General features: G+C 43.4%; 4 protein-coding genes across 5 annotated transcripts; 3 read left to right on the top strand and 1 right to left on the bottom strand.

Moving 5' to 3' along the window:
• Positions 1 to 101: 101 nt before the first annotated feature.
• Positions 102 to 2,882, bottom strand: LOC108043723. The gene is made up of 3 exons (XM_017122533.2): positions 2,184 to 2,882; positions 824 to 1,023; positions 102 to 765 (listed from the first exon to the last, which is right to left on the bottom strand). Exons 1-3 carry the CDS (start codon positions 2,796 to 2,798, stop codon positions 327 to 329), a joined length of 1,254 nt encoding a protein of 417 aa, XP_016978022.2. The 5' UTR covers positions 2,799 to 2,882; the 3' UTR covers positions 102 to 326.
• Positions 2,883 to 3,481: 599 nt separating this feature from the next.
• LOC108043727 (autophagy-related protein 2 homolog A) lies at positions 3,482 to 9,817 on the top strand. The gene is made up of 2 exons (XM_017122536.2): positions 3,482 to 3,606; positions 3,687 to 9,817. The coding sequence occupies exon 2, from the start codon at positions 3,826 to 3,828 to the stop codon at positions 9,544 to 9,546; it is 5,721 nt and encodes a 1,906-aa protein (XP_016978025.2). The 5' UTR covers positions 3,482 to 3,606; positions 3,687 to 3,825; the 3' UTR covers positions 9,547 to 9,817.
• A 1,049-nt stretch (positions 9,818 to 10,866) lies between these two features.
• LOC108043725 (28S ribosomal protein S35, mitochondrial) lies at positions 10,867 to 12,047 on the top strand. The gene is made up of 2 exons (XM_017122534.2): positions 10,867 to 11,080; positions 11,141 to 12,047. The coding sequence occupies exons 1-2, from the start codon at positions 10,966 to 10,968 to the stop codon at positions 12,001 to 12,003; spliced, it is 978 nt and encodes a 325-aa protein (XP_016978023.1). The 5' UTR covers positions 10,867 to 10,965; the 3' UTR covers positions 12,004 to 12,047.
• A 287-nt stretch (positions 12,048 to 12,334) lies between these two features.
• Positions 12,335 to 17,519, top strand: LOC108043728 (N-acetylgalactosaminyltransferase 6). Of its 2 annotated transcripts, none has more exons than XM_017122538.2 (4): positions 12,335 to 12,499; positions 12,866 to 13,584; positions 13,936 to 14,701; positions 15,327 to 17,519. In XM_017122538.2, the coding sequence occupies exons 2-4, from the start codon at positions 13,037 to 13,039 to the stop codon at positions 15,987 to 15,989; spliced, it is 1,977 nt and encodes a 658-aa protein (XP_016978027.1). In that variant the 5' UTR covers positions 12,335 to 12,499; positions 12,866 to 13,036; the 3' UTR covers positions 15,990 to 17,519. The 2 variants fall into 2 exon arrangements, with proteins under 2 accessions (XP_016978027.1, XP_016978028.1); XM_017122539.2 differs by lacking the exon at positions 12,335 to 12,499 and adding an exon at positions 12,552 to 12,802.
• Positions 17,520 to 18,417: the final 898 nt, after the last annotated feature.

Below are 18,417 nucleotides of genomic sequence, written 5' to 3' on the forward strand. Positions count from 1 at the left end.
AAAGCAGAAGGCGTTAGTGCTATTTATGGCCTCTTCATATGCGCCGGCAGTCGTTTCATTTGTGTCTTGCGTTCACACTAAATAACTGACAACTTTTTAAATCCCATTTTAACAATAAATATAATTTTTAAACTTATTAATACGGTAATGAGCAAGAATTCGTAAAGAAAAAAAATCTTGACCGTTTGCGTTCGGATCATGAATAAAAATAAATACTTTGGGAATTTATAAATGAAAACTTTAACTATCACAGAACGCAGATAAAAATGAACATAATTGGCAAATTATTCGAATTGTATTTAAAACAAATAGTCAACATGTTCTCCCTACATTCCCTCCTGCAGGTAACCGCACAGCTCGTAGTCATCCGCCGTGGTAACCAAGTGGGCCTCCGTGAGTAGTCCCTCCTTGTAGGTTTCCCTTTTTTCCACCACCCGCGACAGTTCCTCCGGAGCAAGTGGTCCCTGCTTGGCGTGTTTCTGGATGAAGTCCACCGCCAATCGCTGGTCCACGACGGACATCTCCAGGCTGCGGCTCCAGGCGAGCAGGGCCAGAGGACGCTCCGGATTGAGGGCCTGCGAGGGTGAGATCAAATGGCGATACAGGCAGCCGCCCAGGATGTCCTGCAGTTGCTTCACTTGGCTTGGAAAAGCGCAGGGATGATAGAGCATCACTATGGCACCTTCTGCCAGGTTACGAAGGTATCGCTGGGGTGGCAGGTAGGAATAGGATCCATATTCAGCAGGCAATGGACGATATGGACCACTAAAATTATGGATTTGGTTTAAAAGTGGTCAGGAAAGAGTAATATCATTGGCATTACTTGGTGACTGGCAGGTGGGAATAACTAATATTTTCACTCAGGCACTTGGCTGGTGGCAAATAGGCGCTGGGCAGGAAGTGCTCCGTGAGGATGGCTTCTCTGGTCAAGTTCGGCTGGTACACACTGCGATTGCTGCTGATGCACAGGTAATTCAGGCTATCACGGATGTCATTTGGATCGAAATCCACGGCAAGGTTGCTCTGAAAAAAACAATACAAACAAAATAAGTCATTCAATGTATTTACAAAAATAGCAATATTAAATACTTCAAGTACTTATCAGTAGCTGCGGGATTAAAAGTTTGTTTTATGTATATACACAGTGTGATTTTAAGCAAGATCAGCATTTAAAAAGATTTTACAGCAGATTTTTTTGTTTTTAAAAAGTAACTAACATAAAAATAAGTCAAAAATTTGATCAACGTTAAATTGAAAAATGTGAATGCAGATTTTTAGAGTGTCGAATCACAAGTCGTTAGAGGTATGTCACTTTGGGATCGGCTTAAATTTGGTAAAGTTATGGACTCCGAAAGTCCAGTTGTGGGTCACGTTTTAACAACACATCGGAAACTTGGAAATAAATGATATGAAAATGGGTCAAAAATTGGACCAATGTTAAAATGAAAATTTTGAATGCAGTTTTTTTGAGAATCAAATTACGAGTCTTACGAGATATGCCACTTTCAAATCGGATAAAATTTGGTAAAGTTATGGACTCCGGAAGTCCAGTTAAGGGTCACCTTTTAACAACACATCGGAAACTTGGAAATAAATGACATGAAAATGGGTCAAAAATTGGACCAACGTTAAAATTAAAATTTTGAATGCAGTTTTTTTGAGAATCAAATTACGAGTCTTACGAGATATGCCACTTTCAAATCGGATAAAATTTGGTAAAGTTATGGACTCCGGAAGTCCAGTTAAGGGTCACCTTCTAACAACACATCAGAAACTTGGAAATAAATGACATGAAAATGGGTCAAAAATTGGACCAACGTTAAAATTAAAAATTTGAATGGAGATTTTTTGAGAATCAAATTACGAGTCTTACGAGATATGCCACTTTCAAATCGGATAAAATTTGGTAAAGTTATGGACTCCAGAAGTCCAGTTGTGGGTCACCTTTTAACAACACATCGGAAACTTGGAAATAAATGACATGAAAACGGGTCAAAAATTGGACCAACGTTAAAATGCAAATTTTGAATGCAGATTTTTAGAGAATCAAACCACAAGTCTTTAGAGGTATGCCACTTTGGAATAGGCTTAAATTTGGAAAAGTTATGGACTCCATAAGTCCAATTTTAGATCACGCTTTTACAAGACATGGGAATTCCCCTTTATCCGGATAGAAAACTCACCTTGCCATCATCGCAAATGAATGGTTTATATTTGTGTGGTTCGTTGGGACCCTGAGGAAACCACTTTCCCTGCCAATTATCCTGTATCTTTACGTCCTCCGTGGTACTTTTCTCCTCAGTTTCCTCCGTGTTCTTTCCGTCCAGCGGTTTCTTCCGTATCACATGGGGTTTTTCGGTCGTGGACGGAATCACCTTGCCCTTCAATGTGGACTCATCCGACTTGTTCCTGTCCTGAGGGGACATCTTGATCAGGTGCGGTTCCCCAGGGGCTTGGGGAAACCACTTGCCCTGCCAACTATCCTTTGTTGTGGAATCCAGTAGAGTAACTGCCTCCGTGGTCGTCTTTTCCACAGACTGCTTCTTATCCTCCGGATCTCCCGGGGCATGGGGGAACCACTTGCCCTTCCAGTCATCTTTTCCAGGTGCATCACTCGATGGGACCTGCACACGTTGCACATCATTGGAAATGTCGGGTGGGGACATCCCCATCTTTCCCAGTCTCTCGTCCAGATCAAATGTCGGCTCCAACAGACTAACATGCGACTTTTTGATGGATTTCGCCTCGTTTGCGGCGAAACCAAGGCACAAAAGGCTCAAATAATGCCAAAGGAACATAATTAATGCAAACAAAAGAAAAACTAAAGAGGAAAATAATAATAATTAAGAACTTAGCAAACAAACAGCTGGTGTGAAGCTGTGTTTTTCAACACTGGGCAAAGTATGACTTATTGCAGGGTATCAACAGGTGGTTTGTTTTTTAATTTTACTATACCAATGGGTACGTGACTTGAGTCATGTTCTGATACATAATTAATATGAATTAAATAATCTAATAATATAATCTTGTAAATAATACAAAAGTATTAATAAGTAAATTACTTATTCTTGATATTTTTTAAAAATATTTTCAACTAATTAAAATTTGAGGGAACATATTCAATATTTTTTGGAAAAGATATTTAATTCCAGGATTTAGCTAAGGTTAGTTGAAATGTAACCTTCAAAATATGTAAAAAAACTCAAGACAAATAAACAATAATAAACAAACAGCTGTTAGGGTGTGTTCCCCAGCACTGGCCAAAGCCTGGCTTTTTAGAAGTTAGTCGAAAAGTGCTTTAAATATAGTTTGTGTGCTCCTATACTCCGAAGCAGTAATACATTTCATTTCTTTTAAGTAAATATAAATTAATTATTAGCCATTTTCAAACCACCTTTTTTGGCCCTCCCCCGCAGAGCCCTAGGCAATCGGTCATTTTCGACTACCACTCTCCTGGTCACACTAACCACAGCAACAAAAAGAAGAAGAACAAGGGCCAACTTTGATGGTCACTCGCTAACTGCGCTTTATTAATTCATTATTTTCCAAAATAATGCACATATATACCCGCCCACAGCCGCCCTCCGCCCCCGCCAATCATAAAATGTGAGTGGTAAGCGATTTTTACAGACTCTTATCGCTGATTTACGAACCAATTCTCTTCCGTTTCCTTGTTTCGACACCAGAAAACAATAACAAAGGTCTGTCACAGTTGTTGTTGCTGCTGCTGCGCTGGAAAAAATATCACCACGAAAAATTTAAAACGCACAAAAGAAAGATCGGTGAAAACGTGGAAAATTTGGCTGAGGGAAAAACCCAGGCAAGATGTCGTGGTTTAATCCCTGGGATGGCCTCAAAACGAAGATGTGTCGCTACCTGCTGCAGCGATATTTGGGCCAGTTTTTCGAGAATAACTTAAACTTGGAGCAGCTGAAAGTGGATCTTTACAATGGCAAGGCGGTGGTGGAAGATATATTCCTGAAGGTCAACGCCTTCAATGATCTCTTCGAAGATCAGGGCTGGGCCTTCGAGGTGGTTTCGGGTCACATTGGCTGCCTGACGGTCGTCGTGCCCTGGAATGCCCTGATGACCAACGACAGCAGCTTGGAGATCTCCAATTTAACCATCACTTTGAGGCCAGTTACTCGCTACCAGAGCGGCACCACCATGCTGGAGTCCATGTGGTCCTCGGTTAGCAGTTCCATGCAAATGGCAGAGGAATGCATGAAGCAGGTGGACGACGATGTGCCCTTTCTAAACCACAATAACGCCCTGATTGGCCTGGAGAAGTTCGCCGAAACCATCGACAATGTCCTCAATCGCATTCGGGCCAAGCTAACGAATACTACTTTAAATATAGAGTACCTACTGCCCAGGTCGGACAGAAAACTGGTGCTCTCCTTCCAGGCCAGCCATGTAGAGTACAAGAACAAAACGGGCTACGAGATGCCCATGTCCACTTCCCAGGACACTGAAACCGAAGAAGATCCCAACAGCAGCTTCAATGCCTTGCCCATGATAGCAAAACATAATCTGATGATCGAGGGACTCAGTTTGCACACCTCTGAGGTGCTGGATGTGTTGGATCACCAGTTTGGACCCACTCCCTACGAGCAGCTCTGCAAGATTGTGGAGCTCAAGGGTGCGCAGAATATACAAATCAATATCAAGCAGACGGAGAACATAGTGGGGCCGAAAGTCAGTCTGGAACTAAGTCTGGATGACATATACTTTATGCTGACCCCGCGTCAAATTCATCTGCTCATCGAGCTCTCCAAGGGATTCAATAGCGGAGGCCAGCAGGAGCGGCCCAAAAAGGGCAGGAGCTTGAAGTCGGCTCCTCCCAGCGAGTATCATATGCAGAATCAGCAGCAGCCCACCCGCATGACGGGAATCCTGGGCCAGAATGCAGATTGGTGTACGGGAATGTCAGACCCAGAGCCCTCTGAATACTCCGGCTATGGAAATCCCCCCAGGAGCGTTTACTCCCGGAGTCGAAAAATGAGTGAATCCACAAACAGCATGCTCACCTCGTGCACTAATACTTTGCAGCAGGAGCTGGGCTACACGGAGAAATCCGGCGAGATCCTCAAGTTTAAGGTTCAGATCTCGAAGATTTATGGAGTGGCTTTGCACCAAGATATTCTCATTCAAAACACCGCCAACATCGATAGCTGCAGCACGGTTTTCGATCACGCCAGTTATCTTCGCTACTCGGACACTGCCAGTGGTTTCTTTTTGGGCACTGTCCTGGAGAATCACATGCCCCTGCAGCAGCAGCAGTATCTCCTGCTCCGCGCAGCCCCAATCATCGTTGGTGGAAGCCAGCAGCGCTACTTCCAAGAGCTCACATCTAGAACCACACTCTCGGCCACTGCTGTGGATCTCTGCGAGGTGCTGAACGACTCCATGGAGCACCTGCTGCTGTTCGATCGCCAGCGAAACTGCCCGGATGGTTATCACATCCGACCGGAAATTGTGGTTACCCAGAGCTCCTCGTTCATGTTCAAGCAAAACCATAATCGTTGCACCAACAAAATCGAATGCAGTTTGGATGAATGCACGGCAGAATTGGATATATCTATATACGATCGTTTGGGAGCCCTCTTTGGCAGTTCCCCGTTCTCCAGGGATTCGGCTCCTTCACATCCTTATCCAGATGATCCCAGCCAAACGGAATTTAGTGTGAAGTGCGAGAATCTGCGACTTCATTTGCGTTTCCCAGTGGTGGATGGTAGAGCGGCCAACGATCCGCAGAAGATTCCCTGGTGGCAAAAGAATGTGCGTCGCGATTTCTTGGCCTTGGAGTTTCGATCATTGGTAGTCACTTCGAGGTCTCAGATCAGCATCGTTTCGGATGAACTGGATGCGTTCTACTGTGATGCGGACAAACAGAGTGCAGTGCATCTTCTGAAATGCCAACAGAGAATGCAGCCGAACAAGAAAATCCAAATTGATGTTCTCCAGCTGACGGATACTAGTGATAACCAAAAGAAACCACCAAGGAAATCCCCCTTCAGCTCAAAATGTACCTTTGGCTACACATCCCATGTGGAGGGACTCGATGGCAGTGTGGACAAAACGGATTCCCTTTTGCCCGGCGAAACGGAGGAGATCAATGAATTCTGCGATAGTTGCACGCAATCCTCAAAGCTGAAAATCTTTGCCTTTATCCCACTCGTAAAGGTTGTGTTGGATTCCAAGAATATGTATGAACTGATATACAACCGTCTGAATGGAGATCTTTTCATGTGGGAGCCACGTTCCCCGCACTATGAAAACAATCTGGAGGAGGAGGGGGGAGAATCAAAGAACCTGGATTCAGAGCCCCAGTTGGAGGAGTTCCGGAGGAACCTTCTCCTCAGTACCAGTGCCATGGAGAGCAGCATTTACTTTTCCATGGCGGAGCCGACTGTTCCTGCTGCTGCGGCGCCACCAGTTCGGAATGAAGCCTTCTCCTTTGAGCTGTTTGTGGAGCAGGGTTCGCTTATCCTGTTCTCCCACTTTCTCGATCCCGAGACCAATCAACGCTCCAAGGAGTGCGGCAAGTTCCAGGTGAATCTCAAGGAGCTGCGATTGTTTACAGTGAATGGATTGGATAACGATTCGAACAGGAGCTTCTTCTGCATCCAGTTGGGCGAGATTGAGGCCTTGCACTGCGGAAACACTCTCCAGGATTTGGTGCTAGCCTGGAGTGATTTGCCAGACAAGGATCTGCTGCCCACCATCTATAATTTCCCAAACGATCATCAGCAGCAGGACAGAAAACGAATGGAGGTTTTATCGTTGGTAGCAGAGATCAAGAAACAACCGGAGCAGCGCATCAAGAGGATCAAAATGTCCTTTGGAATAAGTGGTGCCATCCTGGAGCACCACTCCTGCCACTCAGAGCACAGTTGGCTGACTCAGCTGATTGATTTCATGGACGTGGCCGACTTTCCCATCGAGGAATACGAACCCTTCGCCTTGGTTTCCGAACTGCAGTTGCATGTCTGGAATGCTGGTATTGACTATCGCCCGAAATTCTTCCCGCAACGAGCTTTCCTGGATTTGGGCTACTGCACCTTGAGCAGCAATATTATATCCTCCATGAGTGGCTGCACTCTGCGACTTCTGGCCGAGGATTGTGTACTCCAACTGGGATTGGTTAAGGAATCCAATGACGCTTTGATACCCGTTTTGAATCTTGGACTACTGAATATATCTTTCAGGTTGAATGCAGAGGGCAGTGGACAGCCGCGAGTGGATCTGCGCTCCTCCATTCACGACATGCACCTGAAGACCTGCTACGACTCGGCGGCAGCTCTGGCCCAACTGATAGCCTATGTAGCCAACGACAGAGATTTGTCGCCGCCAGAGGAGCCCGTCTTAAACGAGGAAACAAAAGTCGCAGAGCCCAAACCCAATGAGGATCAGGAGGTGAACGATCACACGCAGAACCAAGTGAACAAATTGATGGCCGATGCCGTGATGGATGTAGAGTGCTCGCCCAATCCCAGGGCAACCAAATCCCCGGGAAGCAGGGAGGAGGGCATCGAGATCTTCTACTTTCCGGATGAGCCCAAGGAGAAGAGAAAGTTTACGCCCGCCAAACTTCAGAGCACATCGCTGATGGTGGAGAGTCCTTCGGTCATTGGCGACATTCTGGACTTTGAATCGAATGTGATACTGACATCATACTACCAACAGAGCCAAATGCAACCGCAGACTTCGCTGGGCTCGCAAGTGCAGCAGGAGCTGGGATCCCTGGGCAATGCCTCACTGGAGGAGCGCGATTTCGATATCATCCACGACGAGGAGATCTGCCGCATGGACAAGTTCGGCATCAAGCAAATCTACATCTCGGAGGATCCCCTCCAGATCGTGGATAACCACTTTGAATTGCCCCACGAGAAGGTGGATCTGCTGAGGCCTCCAGCTAACTTCCCAATGGCCGAGAGCAGTTACACTCTCTGCGAGATGACCTTCACCTGGCACCTTTATGGCGGCAGAGATTTCCCGGACGAACCACTCAAGAAATCCTCGTCAACGGCTGCCAGTGGCTTTGGCATGTCGGAGACGTACAAGTATGGAGTATCGCAAGCCCAGGAACAAGAGAAACAGGAAAGGAAGGGTTCAAGGAAAAGCCTGCTCAAACAGCCCAAGGGTTCCAAGCGCAATTTGGAGATTCTGGTGGAGATACAGCTCTCCAAGATCCGCTTCTCCTACGAAACCTACCCGTTGACCTCCATGTACTCATCTCGACAGGTGCTGCTCGTGTCGGAAATTGAAATCAGGGACAGACTGCGTTCGTCGGACATCAACAAGTTTCTGTATCACCCGACGGGCAACAATTTGTCCCACAGACCAGACGAGAATATGGTAATTGTGAAGGCTCTTAATGTGCGTCCAAATCCACAGAAGAGCTCAGCGGAGGAGTGTTCTTTGCGGGTCTCCATCCTGCCCATAAAACTCAATATCGACCAGGATACTCTGCTCTTCCTGGAGGATTTCTTCTCTGGCATGTTCCGGAACTCCGCCAGTGCTGCTGGCGGCACCAAGACGGAGGTCAGCAGCTCCTCCGCAACAGATATGCCGGTGATGTCGGTGAGCAAGCTGCCGGAGGATCAGTCCGATGAATTGCCCGATTCGGAGGTCAAGGAGATGGTGGAAAGGAATCTGAATGTGCTGATTGAAGAGAATAGCGTGGAGATCGAACTAGAGGAGGATCCTGCCACTGCTTCACCTGTGTTCTTCCGCGAGGTGATCTTCAGTCCAGCGCTTCCCATTTGTTTCGACTACCATGGCAGGCGGATCGAGCTCTCCCGAGGACCCGTCACTGGCCTGATCATGGGTCTGGCCCAGCTACAAGGATCCGGAATTAATTTGAGGGAAATCGTTAACCGCCGGGGAATCCTGGGGTGGAACAAACTCTGCGAGTTTCTGGCCAAGGAGTGGCTCAAGGACATCAAGCGGAATCAGCTCCCTAATATCTTGAGTGGAATCGGGCCCACCAATGCGGTGTTGCAGCTTTTCCAGGGATTCTACGATCTTTTCCGCCTGCCCATAGAGCAGTACAACAAGGATGGACGGATTATCAGGGGATTCCAGCTGGGAGCGCAGAGTTTCACGGCCCGCACAGCACTGGCAGCGCTGGAGATCACCTCGAGGATCATACACCTGCTGCAATTCACGGCGGAGACCACTTTTGACATGCTATCCGCAGGTCCATCCATGAAAAAGAGGAAGGGCGGCAGGCAGGGCAGGAGGAGGCGCCAGGGACGACCCAAGGATCTGCGCGAGGGCGTGGCCAACGCCTACACCATCGTGAGGGATGGCATCAACGAATCGGCCAACACACTCATCGAGGCGGCCATCACGGAGCACGACCAGAAGGGCTACAGCGGAGCAGTGGGCGCGGTGGTGCGCCAGATCCCGCAGCTCGTCGTCTGCCCGGCGGTGCTGGCCACCCAGGCCACCACCAATATCCTGGGCGGCGCCAAGAGCTCGCTCGTTCCGGAGGCAAAACTGGAGGCGCGCGACAAGTGGAAACAGGAAATCCACTAAGCAAGTTTGGGTTTCCCAATCACCCAAATCGGTTAGGTTTACGGTAGCTTTAGTTCCAAGGGGCTTACAGCATAACACACTATTTTCTAATGTTTTACTAAAAATAAATAATGTACATAAAAGGAGCACATGCACAAGGCGAGGGAGACGAGGGACTGGGATCCCGATTGGATGTGATGATTGAACTTATCCTTTTTAGCCATATTACTACAGTACATCAAAGTTATATTTTTTATTATTTTACCTAAATAAAAATGTATATAAAAGGAAAGTGGGAACTGTATTTATTTTTTCTATTTTTATACATTTGCAGAGGATATTATAATCTGAAATCGTTTTTCTGTAAGGTTACGTTTTTTGACACTTCTGTAAAGCCATTCTTCGAAAATTTGAAAAGGGGCAACTTAATCGAAATGATGAAAAATCGACCCAAAAATAAAAACCAAAATAAAAACACAGATTTCTAGAGAATTAAGCCACGATCATTTAGAGGTATGCCACTTTGCAATCGGATGCCTGTAGGAAAAGTTATGAGCCTAGGAGCGCAGGTTTTTGACACTTTTCAGCTAAGCTATTTTCCGAATATTTGGAAAGGGGTAACATCATTAAAATGACAAAAAATCGACCCAAAAATAAAAACCAAAATTTGATGCCACAAAATGCCACTTTGCAATCGGATGCCTGTAGGAAAAGTTATGAGCCTAGGAGTGCAGGTTTTCGAGGCTTTTCAGCTACGCCATTTTCCGAAAATTTGGAAAAGGGTAACATCATTAAAATGATGAAAAATCGATCCAAAACAAAATTAATAGTGAAAACACCGATTTTTAGAGAATTAAAACACAATCATTAAGATATATGCCACTTTGAAATCTGATGTCTGTAAAAATGTTATTGGCCTAGAACTGCAGGTTTAAGGGCACTTTTCTGGAAAGCCGTTTTTCGAAAATTTGGAAAGGGGTAACATCATTAAAATGATGAAAAATCGACCCAAAAATACAAACCAAAATTTGAACACAGATTTTAAGAGAATTAAAACACAATCATTTAGAGGTATGCCACTGTTAAAACGGATGCCTGTAGGAAAAGTTATGAGCCTAGGAGTGCCGGTTTTTGACACTTTTCTGCAAAGACCCGAAGAGAATTGAATCACAATAATTTCTAAGTGTGCTATATTTATTAATAATTTATTAATTGTGTTTTTGTTAGCTTGTAATTTAAAACATAAACTTTTTAACGGAATTTTATTAGAAACCCGCTTAAATGTCACCTGGGAATGGCAGTCCCCTGTGTACAGCTGTTTTCTTTTGCAGTTCGGGGAGAATGGCATTTAGTAGTCGCATGGTTTACGTAAAAGCCGCAAAAGTTGATAGGTTTTTTAATAAAAAGTAGATTTCAAAAAAGAAATTTAAGTGTAAAACCATGTCTGCTGGATTAACTCGTTTGTGGGAGCGATTACCACTCAAAAAACATGCGGCCCAAAGCAGAATCCGTGTTTTTTCCAACCAGGACCAGCCAGAAATTGAAGACGATGAAGGTAAACAACACGCTTTTTCTAGGAGTATACATTAATGGGTATATCTTCCTGTTCGATCAGAATTCCGAGTGCTCAGCCTGCGGACGGTGAAGCAGCAATTCCAGCGGCGCCAGCAGGTGCGCAGGGATCCCATCACACCTCCGCGCACCACTCGCATGGCAGTGGATCAGGATTGGACGGCTGTTTGGCCAGGACCACGATCCTTCCACCCGGCCAGTGTGCCTCTGCCACTTCGCCAGGGATTCACGGAGCGTGGGGCGGCAGCCCCCTCGAAATTCGCCAATGCGGAGCTGATGAAAATCCCCAACTTTCTGCATTTAACACCGCCTGCCATTCGTCAGCAATGCGAAGCTATTAAGAGATTCTGCACCCCGTGGCCAAAGGGTCTGGAAACGGAAGCCAAGTGGCAGCGACACTTTCCCATCGAGGTCACCACCACAGACTACTGCCAGAGTTTGCCCACGATCAGGAACCCGGAGGCCAGGAAGGTGACCGTGTCCCTGAAGCTCTCTGATCTTCGGTTTGATTCGCATTCCCGGGATAAGTTTCTGCGCCTCGTGGGCGATCGTTACAACAAGGAGACAGATATCCTTACAATTGTCACGGATCGGTGTCCCCAAAAGAAGCAGAACTACGACTACGCCTTGTATTTACTCACCGCTTGCTACCACGAATCCTTTGTCACCGAACCCTGGGAGGAAACCAAATCGGAGGCCGACATGGAAGAGTATTTGTTTGAAAGGAACCAGTCGAAGATTTCCGCCGAGGGAATCCTCAACTGGAACGCCAAAGAGGGCGCCCCCAAGGAGTCTCCCAGTAAATCATATGCCAATAGTGTGGAGCAGCTGATCAACGAGGGTGAAAACGAGTACAATTTGGGCAAATACAAGGAGGAGGTCAAGAAAATGTTGAACATTGTCTAGGGAACTTGTTTACGCCAATAAAGCATGAAGTTATTAATAATTTATGTGGATTTTGTATTTAATAATAACGTTTTGCATTAAACTGACAAGAATATAATATCCAAAAAGATATTAAGGCAGTCATTCTTTAAGTATATTAAATATAATTAAGAAAGTTAAAAAGCATTAAAATTTTAAATAGCCAATAATGCTTTATCTGTAAGACATTTTTTAAATTGTTACTATTTTATTTTTTGAATTGGATATAAATTTGAATGAAGATTTTAGTCCCCTTTAAACGGCGCCCCTTTTTCGGGGCAAATACCCCAACAGCTGATTCTGCGGCAAGTGCAGGCGTTTCCGAGTGAACGGCACAAGAACAGCGCCAAGAACAGCCAAAAAAACCGAATTTCCGTGGACGTGGAAGCGAACTTTTGTTTTGCTATGCTAATTAGTAGCTATTAGTTTATTCAACCCAGATCGGCTGAAGCTTTACGCGAAATATAATTCTAACCGGGTGAGAATGGGTATAAACCCCTAAAAATCCATTAAAAACACTGCCTTCTTTTAATAAGAACTCAAGGTGCTGATGACGTTTCACCTGATAAATTCCATAAAATCATGAATTATAAACAATGCCAGTCCGTTTGGTTTTATTAAAGTTTATAATACTCTTTATATATAGTAATTACTTATAAACATACATAAGCGATAATGTTAATATTCACCGGAAGTTCTTTAAGTGCTCAGTACCACACAATTTCTTTTATCTCAACATTCAATTTGGTGAAAATGTCTCGCTTATCTTTGGGTTCTTTTTGTATGTGACACTCAAAAAAGATATGTGTGTACAAATGCGCTTACGTTTCCCTTTTTTTTGCAGTATTCATTTCTCTTTGACGTAGAAGAAACCACGTTGCAAGATAGAGGGCAAACCCAGCAAACACCAGAAACACCTGAGCTAACAGTGGGACAATAGGTCTATCGAGGCTTTACTTAATGGTTTATATAGAGACCCGTATAGCCGACACGTAACCACGGATATTCGGCAAGGATGAGGCGACCCAATCTCAAGTGGATAGTGAAGGCCTCGCTGCTTTTGTTTATCTCCCTGACACTCTTCATACTGATAACCAGCTGGATCTCCTCCAGTCCGTACACTAATAAGCCCGTACATCACGGCGTAGAGCCCCTGCCCGAACAGGCTGGACTTTCCGGCGATGTCCAGCAGCCAAGGAAGCCAGTTCCCGAGGCAAAAGTTAAGAAACCAGATGTGAAACAGTCAGAGGAACACGATCTTGAAGAGGATCCAGAGCTGCAGAAGATCGATGAGCCGGAGCCGGTGGGCGATGAGCAGCCTCAGGAGGAGCTGCAGGTGGCCCCACCCGCCGATGGTTCGGTGAAGAAGGACTGGCATGATTATACGGCTATGGCCAGAGATGCACAGAGAGTGGGTCTCGGGGAAAAAGGAAAAGCCGCCACGCTGGACGACGAGACCCAGCGCGAGTTGGAGAAACAAATGTCGCTGGAGAATGGATTTAATGCGCTGCTTTCGGATTCAATATCAGTTAACCGCTCGCTGCCGGACATCCGCCACCATCTGTAAGTTTTTGGCATACAATCATATTTTTTTGGGGCACTCATTGAATTTAATAAGGGTGTACTTCGTAAAATAATATCTATGTTATGTGAAGAAAAAAAAGCTTATCACGTTTATTGTGATAATCTTTTTATTATAATATGAATCACATATATTTATGAATTTTAATTAGAAAAAAGCTTATATATATACAACAAAAATATATAATAAACCGTATAAGTGTATATATTCTTTATAAGCATCACTAGGCGAGTTGATAGAACCCATTTTCGTATTTTTCTTCATCGTTTGCAAGCTAACTTTAAATCTAGACCCTTGAAACTTTTTCATATGTTTTTTTAAACTCTTTGCAGCTGCCGCAAAAAGGAATATGTGGCCAAGTTGCCCACTGTAAGTGTGATCATCATCTTCTACAACGAATATTTGAGCGTACTGATGCGCTCGGTTCATAGCTTGATCAACCGTTCACCGCCCGAGCTTCTCAAGGAGATAATCCTGGTGGACGATCACAGCGATCGGGATTATTTGGGTCACGATTTGGAGGCCTACATTGCGGATCACTTCAAGTGGGTTCGCGTGGTGAGATTGCCAAAACGCACGGGCTTGATTGGAGCCCGAGCTGAGGGAGCCAGGAATGCCACTGCTGAAGTGCTCATCTTCCTCGATTCTCACGTGGAAGCCAACTACAACTGGTTGCCTCCGCTGCTGGAACCGATCGCCTTGAACAAACGGACGGCGGTGTGTCCATTTATCGATGTGATCGATCACTCCAACTTCAACTACCGGGCGCAGGATGAGGGTGCCCGAGGAGCCTTCGACTGGGAGTTCTACTACAAGCGACTGCCCTTGTTGGAAGAGGATCTGCAGAAGCCGGCGGATCCCTTCAAAAGCCCCGTAATGGCTGGCGGACTGTTTGCCATTTCCACGGAGTTCTTCTTTGAACTGGGCGGCTACGACGAGGGTCTGGACATCTGGGGCGGAGAGCAGTACGAGCTGAGCTTCAAGATCTGGATGTGCGGCGGTGAAATGTACGATGCTCCCTGCTCTCGCATTGGTCACATATATCGGGGACCCCGCCACCATCAGCCAAGTCCCAGAAAGGGCGACTATCTGCACAAGGTGAGTCGACAAATTGGCAATTATGTTATATATTTTATCTCTTCAAAATCGCTTTAAATGAGCTAAGTTGATTGACTTCATTAAAACAAAACACGTTCTTGGAATTGAGCAATGCATTTAAAATTCACAGACACGCCCATCAATCTAGCCGTAGGAATACCAGTTTCTCACTTTTATTACAGTCTCTATTTAAGTTCTTTTGTGTGTAAATCTGCTTGTGAAGATCAAAAAAGAGATTTCATTCTTGCTTTTTAAAAAGTACACAACAAAAAAATTGTCATATTGGTGCTAAATTTAAAGGCCTATGCCGAGTTTCTCAGCAATTTCACTATCTAATCTGTGTGGGACATCTTTATTTGATATTTGTTTTGCAAATAGATGTTTACTATCGAAAATTCAGGGCAGCAAACCTAACACTTTGATGTTAAAAATACTTTAAATAATGCGAAACGGTTTACAGCAAAATGGGCTTGCAAATATTGAAGTAACTTTTAAAGCCCCTATGATTGCTGACCATAAAAAACAAAATGATTTGCGGTTTAATAACCTTGTTTTCCGATAATATCTAATATCTATCTTATCTAAGCAATCAATCAATGAATTAATCATACTGACTCTTTTGCAGAATTACAAACGAGTGGCGGAGGTTTGGATGGACGAGTACAAGAACTACCTGTACAGCCACGGCGATGGACTCTATGAAAGCGTAGATCCTGGAGATCTGACCGCACAGAAGGCGATCCGCACCAAGCTGAAGTGCAAGTCCTTCAAGTGGTTCATGGAGGAGGTGGCCTTCGATCTGATGAAGACCTACCCGCCGGTGGATCCGCCGAGCTATGCTCTTGGCGCCCTGCAGAATTTGGGCAATACGAATCTATGCTTGGACACGATGAGCAGAAAGAAGCACAACAAGATGGGAATGTACTCATGTGCCAACGATATAAAGATTCCACAGAAAACTCAGTTCTGGGAGCTGAGCTGGAAACGCGATCTGCGTTTACGGCGAAAGAAGGAATGCCTGGACGTACAGATCTGGGATGATAATGCCCCCGTTTGGCTGTGGGACTGCCATGGACAGGGTGGCAATCAGTACTGGTTCTATGACTACCACAAGAAGCTACTTAAGCACGGCGCGGAGGGCAGAAGATGCCTGGAGCTGCTGCCCTTCTCCCAGGAGGTGGTGGTCAACAAGTGCGACCCCGACAATCGTTTCCAGCACTGGAACTTCGGCTCCTTCAATCAGACGTCGTTGGACAACTACTCCAAGGAACTCGTCCTCAACCTTTAAACGCAGCTCAGCGATAGTATCACTTGCCATGTACTTAGAAAACTTCGATGTAAATAACTAGGCTAGCTAGGTTGTAAGGCACTTTGGCCAATTTACAATTTACTCCGACTCAAGCGCACATTTCCATTGCTGCATTAAAGGCTATCTTTATAAATAGTGCATCTCAACGTAATTATAATTAACACAAAATTTATTTGTGGTGATTTTTTGGAATTTTGTTTGGTTTTAAGCAAGATTCTAAATGTATTATGAAAGGAAAATTCATAGTAAGCCTTGAAATGGTCATAAATTTTGACATGTACGACTTTGTATGCCAGAAAAATTGTTTTCCATTAAAATTTAGAAGTTAAACAAATTACAGCAAACTTATTGAAGTCCCATATGATAAAACCACTTTAAAACCACGTAAGAAAGAAACAAATTGGCGATTTTAACTTTGTTTTCGTTTTATTTAATATTAATATCTGTTTGCTTTCCATGCGCGTACTTTAAATAAATATAATTTATGTTTTTTTCTCATCCATCCATCTTCGTGCTGCACAATCTGTATATACGTTCTCGGTTTGTGTGTATCGTTTTACAATATGTATGTATCATCGCTATATCGTATCTCTCGCTGATTTCGCACCTGAAAGTCGCTATACCAGGTGCGTTATCTTTGTTCTCTTTTCTGATTTCTAATTTCTGATTTCGGCTTATTACTTATGCTGCTCAGTGTTAATTGGTTTTTGTTTCTGCTTTATCATATGCCAATACGTATAGTTTATATATAAGGTGCACGCCGGTCGCCCCGCGAAACTCAAAAGTCGATTTGGGGTGTTGTGTAACTTAATAATGGCAAAGGATTTGCTTTTATTTGAAAATGATAAAAAAGCATTTACAAACTATAATAGTTGTTGGCTTGCGTAATCAGTTAATCAATTATCAATTATCATAAGTTATATTAATATATATATATATTTATATAAACATTTAAATATTTATCAAAACATGTTTTTTCTTGTTGCTCAAAAGTCTTCTTCGCTGCCTTACATTTACATTACATTACGTACAATCGTCGAAATTAAAAATCGTATTATCAATAACCGTTTTTTGCTTATCCTTTCCTTTTTTGTTTTGTTTTGTGCAAAATATATTTATATGTAGACTAATTTGATTTGAAATTCAGTTGCGCTGCCACATTTTGCATTCTAATCTTTAATTTTTATTTTACCTTTTGGATGGATGCAAATTATTAATTGAGTTTTATACAACAATTACAAATGGTTAGGCAAATAAGTTTAGTATTAGTTGTTGGTTGTTTAGTGCTTAATACTTGATTGGTTTCGAGTCTTTTTGGGTTTTTCAAACTAAATCTTGCAGAAATAATAATAACTAGAATTAACCCCTTATTTGCCGTCGATTTGCGCATAAATAAATATATAACTTTCGTTTTGTGTTGCATGTGTGTGTGTTGCTTAAACTTAGTTTAAATTATGATTAAAGTTTAAAATGTCTTGCTGCCTTATATTTCCATCGGTTTATCTCTTTCTCACCAAGCGTGTGCCGCTCTGTTTGTCTCTTTCTCACTTGCTCAAAAATATTCAATTCTTCTCTAGTTGTAGTTGTAGTTGTCCTGCTCGCACCATTTTCAACTGTTTTGCTTGTGGTTTGGTTTAACGGTAAATCAGCTGAGCAATTGAGAAATTTCTTTCAGTGTAAAAATCATTTTTAACCTTTTTAAAGAGAGAAATACCTCATTTGTTCATTTTATACAATTTAAATTCGTTTGGCACTGCCACTCAATTTTCGAGCCAATCCCAAAGGACAGTCAAATTGTTAAAAAAAAAGGTTCTTAAATAAATTTAAAACTCTTGTAATGTAGTGTAGTTCTTTTGTTTTCCTTTGTTACCAACTATTTTCTTTTGTTGTCTTGCGAAATTCTTTAAGTTTTTCTAGTTGCTTGTTAAAAAATGGTTTATTTGTACTTTTGGCAATGATCTTTCTTTTTTCAACTCCCACTAACTCTTAATATGACTTTTTTGTTTTCAAGCAAAATTTCTTTATTTAGTTTTTGTTTTAGTAGTATTCGTTTTTGTGGCTCTTCTGTAGTTTGTTTTTTGCTTGTCTTTAAAAAATAACTCATTTAACAGAAATTGTTTTGTTGCTGGCTCTTAAGAAACTAAAGTTAATAGTTGAATTTAAACTAGCTGCTTTATCAGTTTAGAAACTTGTTATTTTTGTGTGATTTTTGCTGAGTGATGTATGTAGTATCTGGGATTTGTTTTTTTTATTCGTGGAATGGTGACAACTCTAGCCTGGCAGCGTCAACTGTACTTTTTTAACTGCAACTCCTTTTGGGGGACTTTTCCTACTCTCCTCCTATGGCACACAAAATCAGACGCATTTACAAAAATAATCAATTCTTTTGTCTCCGTTTCTTTTCTTT

The sequence above is a fragment of the Drosophila rhopaloa genome, unplaced genomic scaffold, assembly GCF_018152115.1.
Source record: "Drosophila rhopaloa isolate 14029-0021.01 unplaced genomic scaffold, ASM1815211v1 contig_163, whole genome shotgun sequence".
Lineage (NCBI taxonomy): Eukaryota > Metazoa > Arthropoda > Insecta > Diptera > Drosophilidae > Drosophila > Drosophila rhopaloa.

Coding starts and splice junctions, on each gene's coding strand:
- LOC108043723 (XM_017122533.2), bottom strand. CDS start 2,798: ATGTTCCTTTGGCATTATTTGAGCCTTTTGTGCCTTGGTTTCGCCGCA. Junction 1,024..2,183: donor TCATTTGCGATGATGGCAAG/GTGAGTTTTCTA, acceptor TGTTTTTTTCAG/AGCAACCTTGCCGTGGATTT. Junction 766..823: donor TCCCACCTGCCAGTCACCAA/GTAATGCCAATG, acceptor CCATAATTTTAG/TGGTCCATATCGTCCATTGC.
- LOC108043727 (XM_017122536.2), top strand. CDS start 3,826: ATGTCGTGGTTTAATCCCTGGGATGGCCTCAAAACGAAGATGTGTCGC.
- LOC108043725 (XM_017122534.2), top strand. CDS start 10,966: ATGTCTGCTGGATTAACTCGTTTGTGGGAGCGATTACCACTCAAAAAA. Junction 11,081..11,140: donor AGAAATTGAAGACGATGAAG/GTAAACAACACG, acceptor CTGTTCGATCAG/AATTCCGAGTGCTCAGCCTG.
- LOC108043728 (XM_017122538.2), top strand. CDS start 13,037: ATGAGGCGACCCAATCTCAAGTGGATAGTGAAGGCCTCGCTGCTTTTG. Junction 13,585..13,935: donor CCGGACATCCGCCACCATCT/GTAAGTTTTTGG, acceptor AACTCTTTGCAG/CTGCCGCAAAAAGGAATATG. Junction 14,702..15,326: donor AGGGCGACTATCTGCACAAG/GTGAGTCGACAA, acceptor ACTCTTTTGCAG/AATTACAAACGAGTGGCGGA.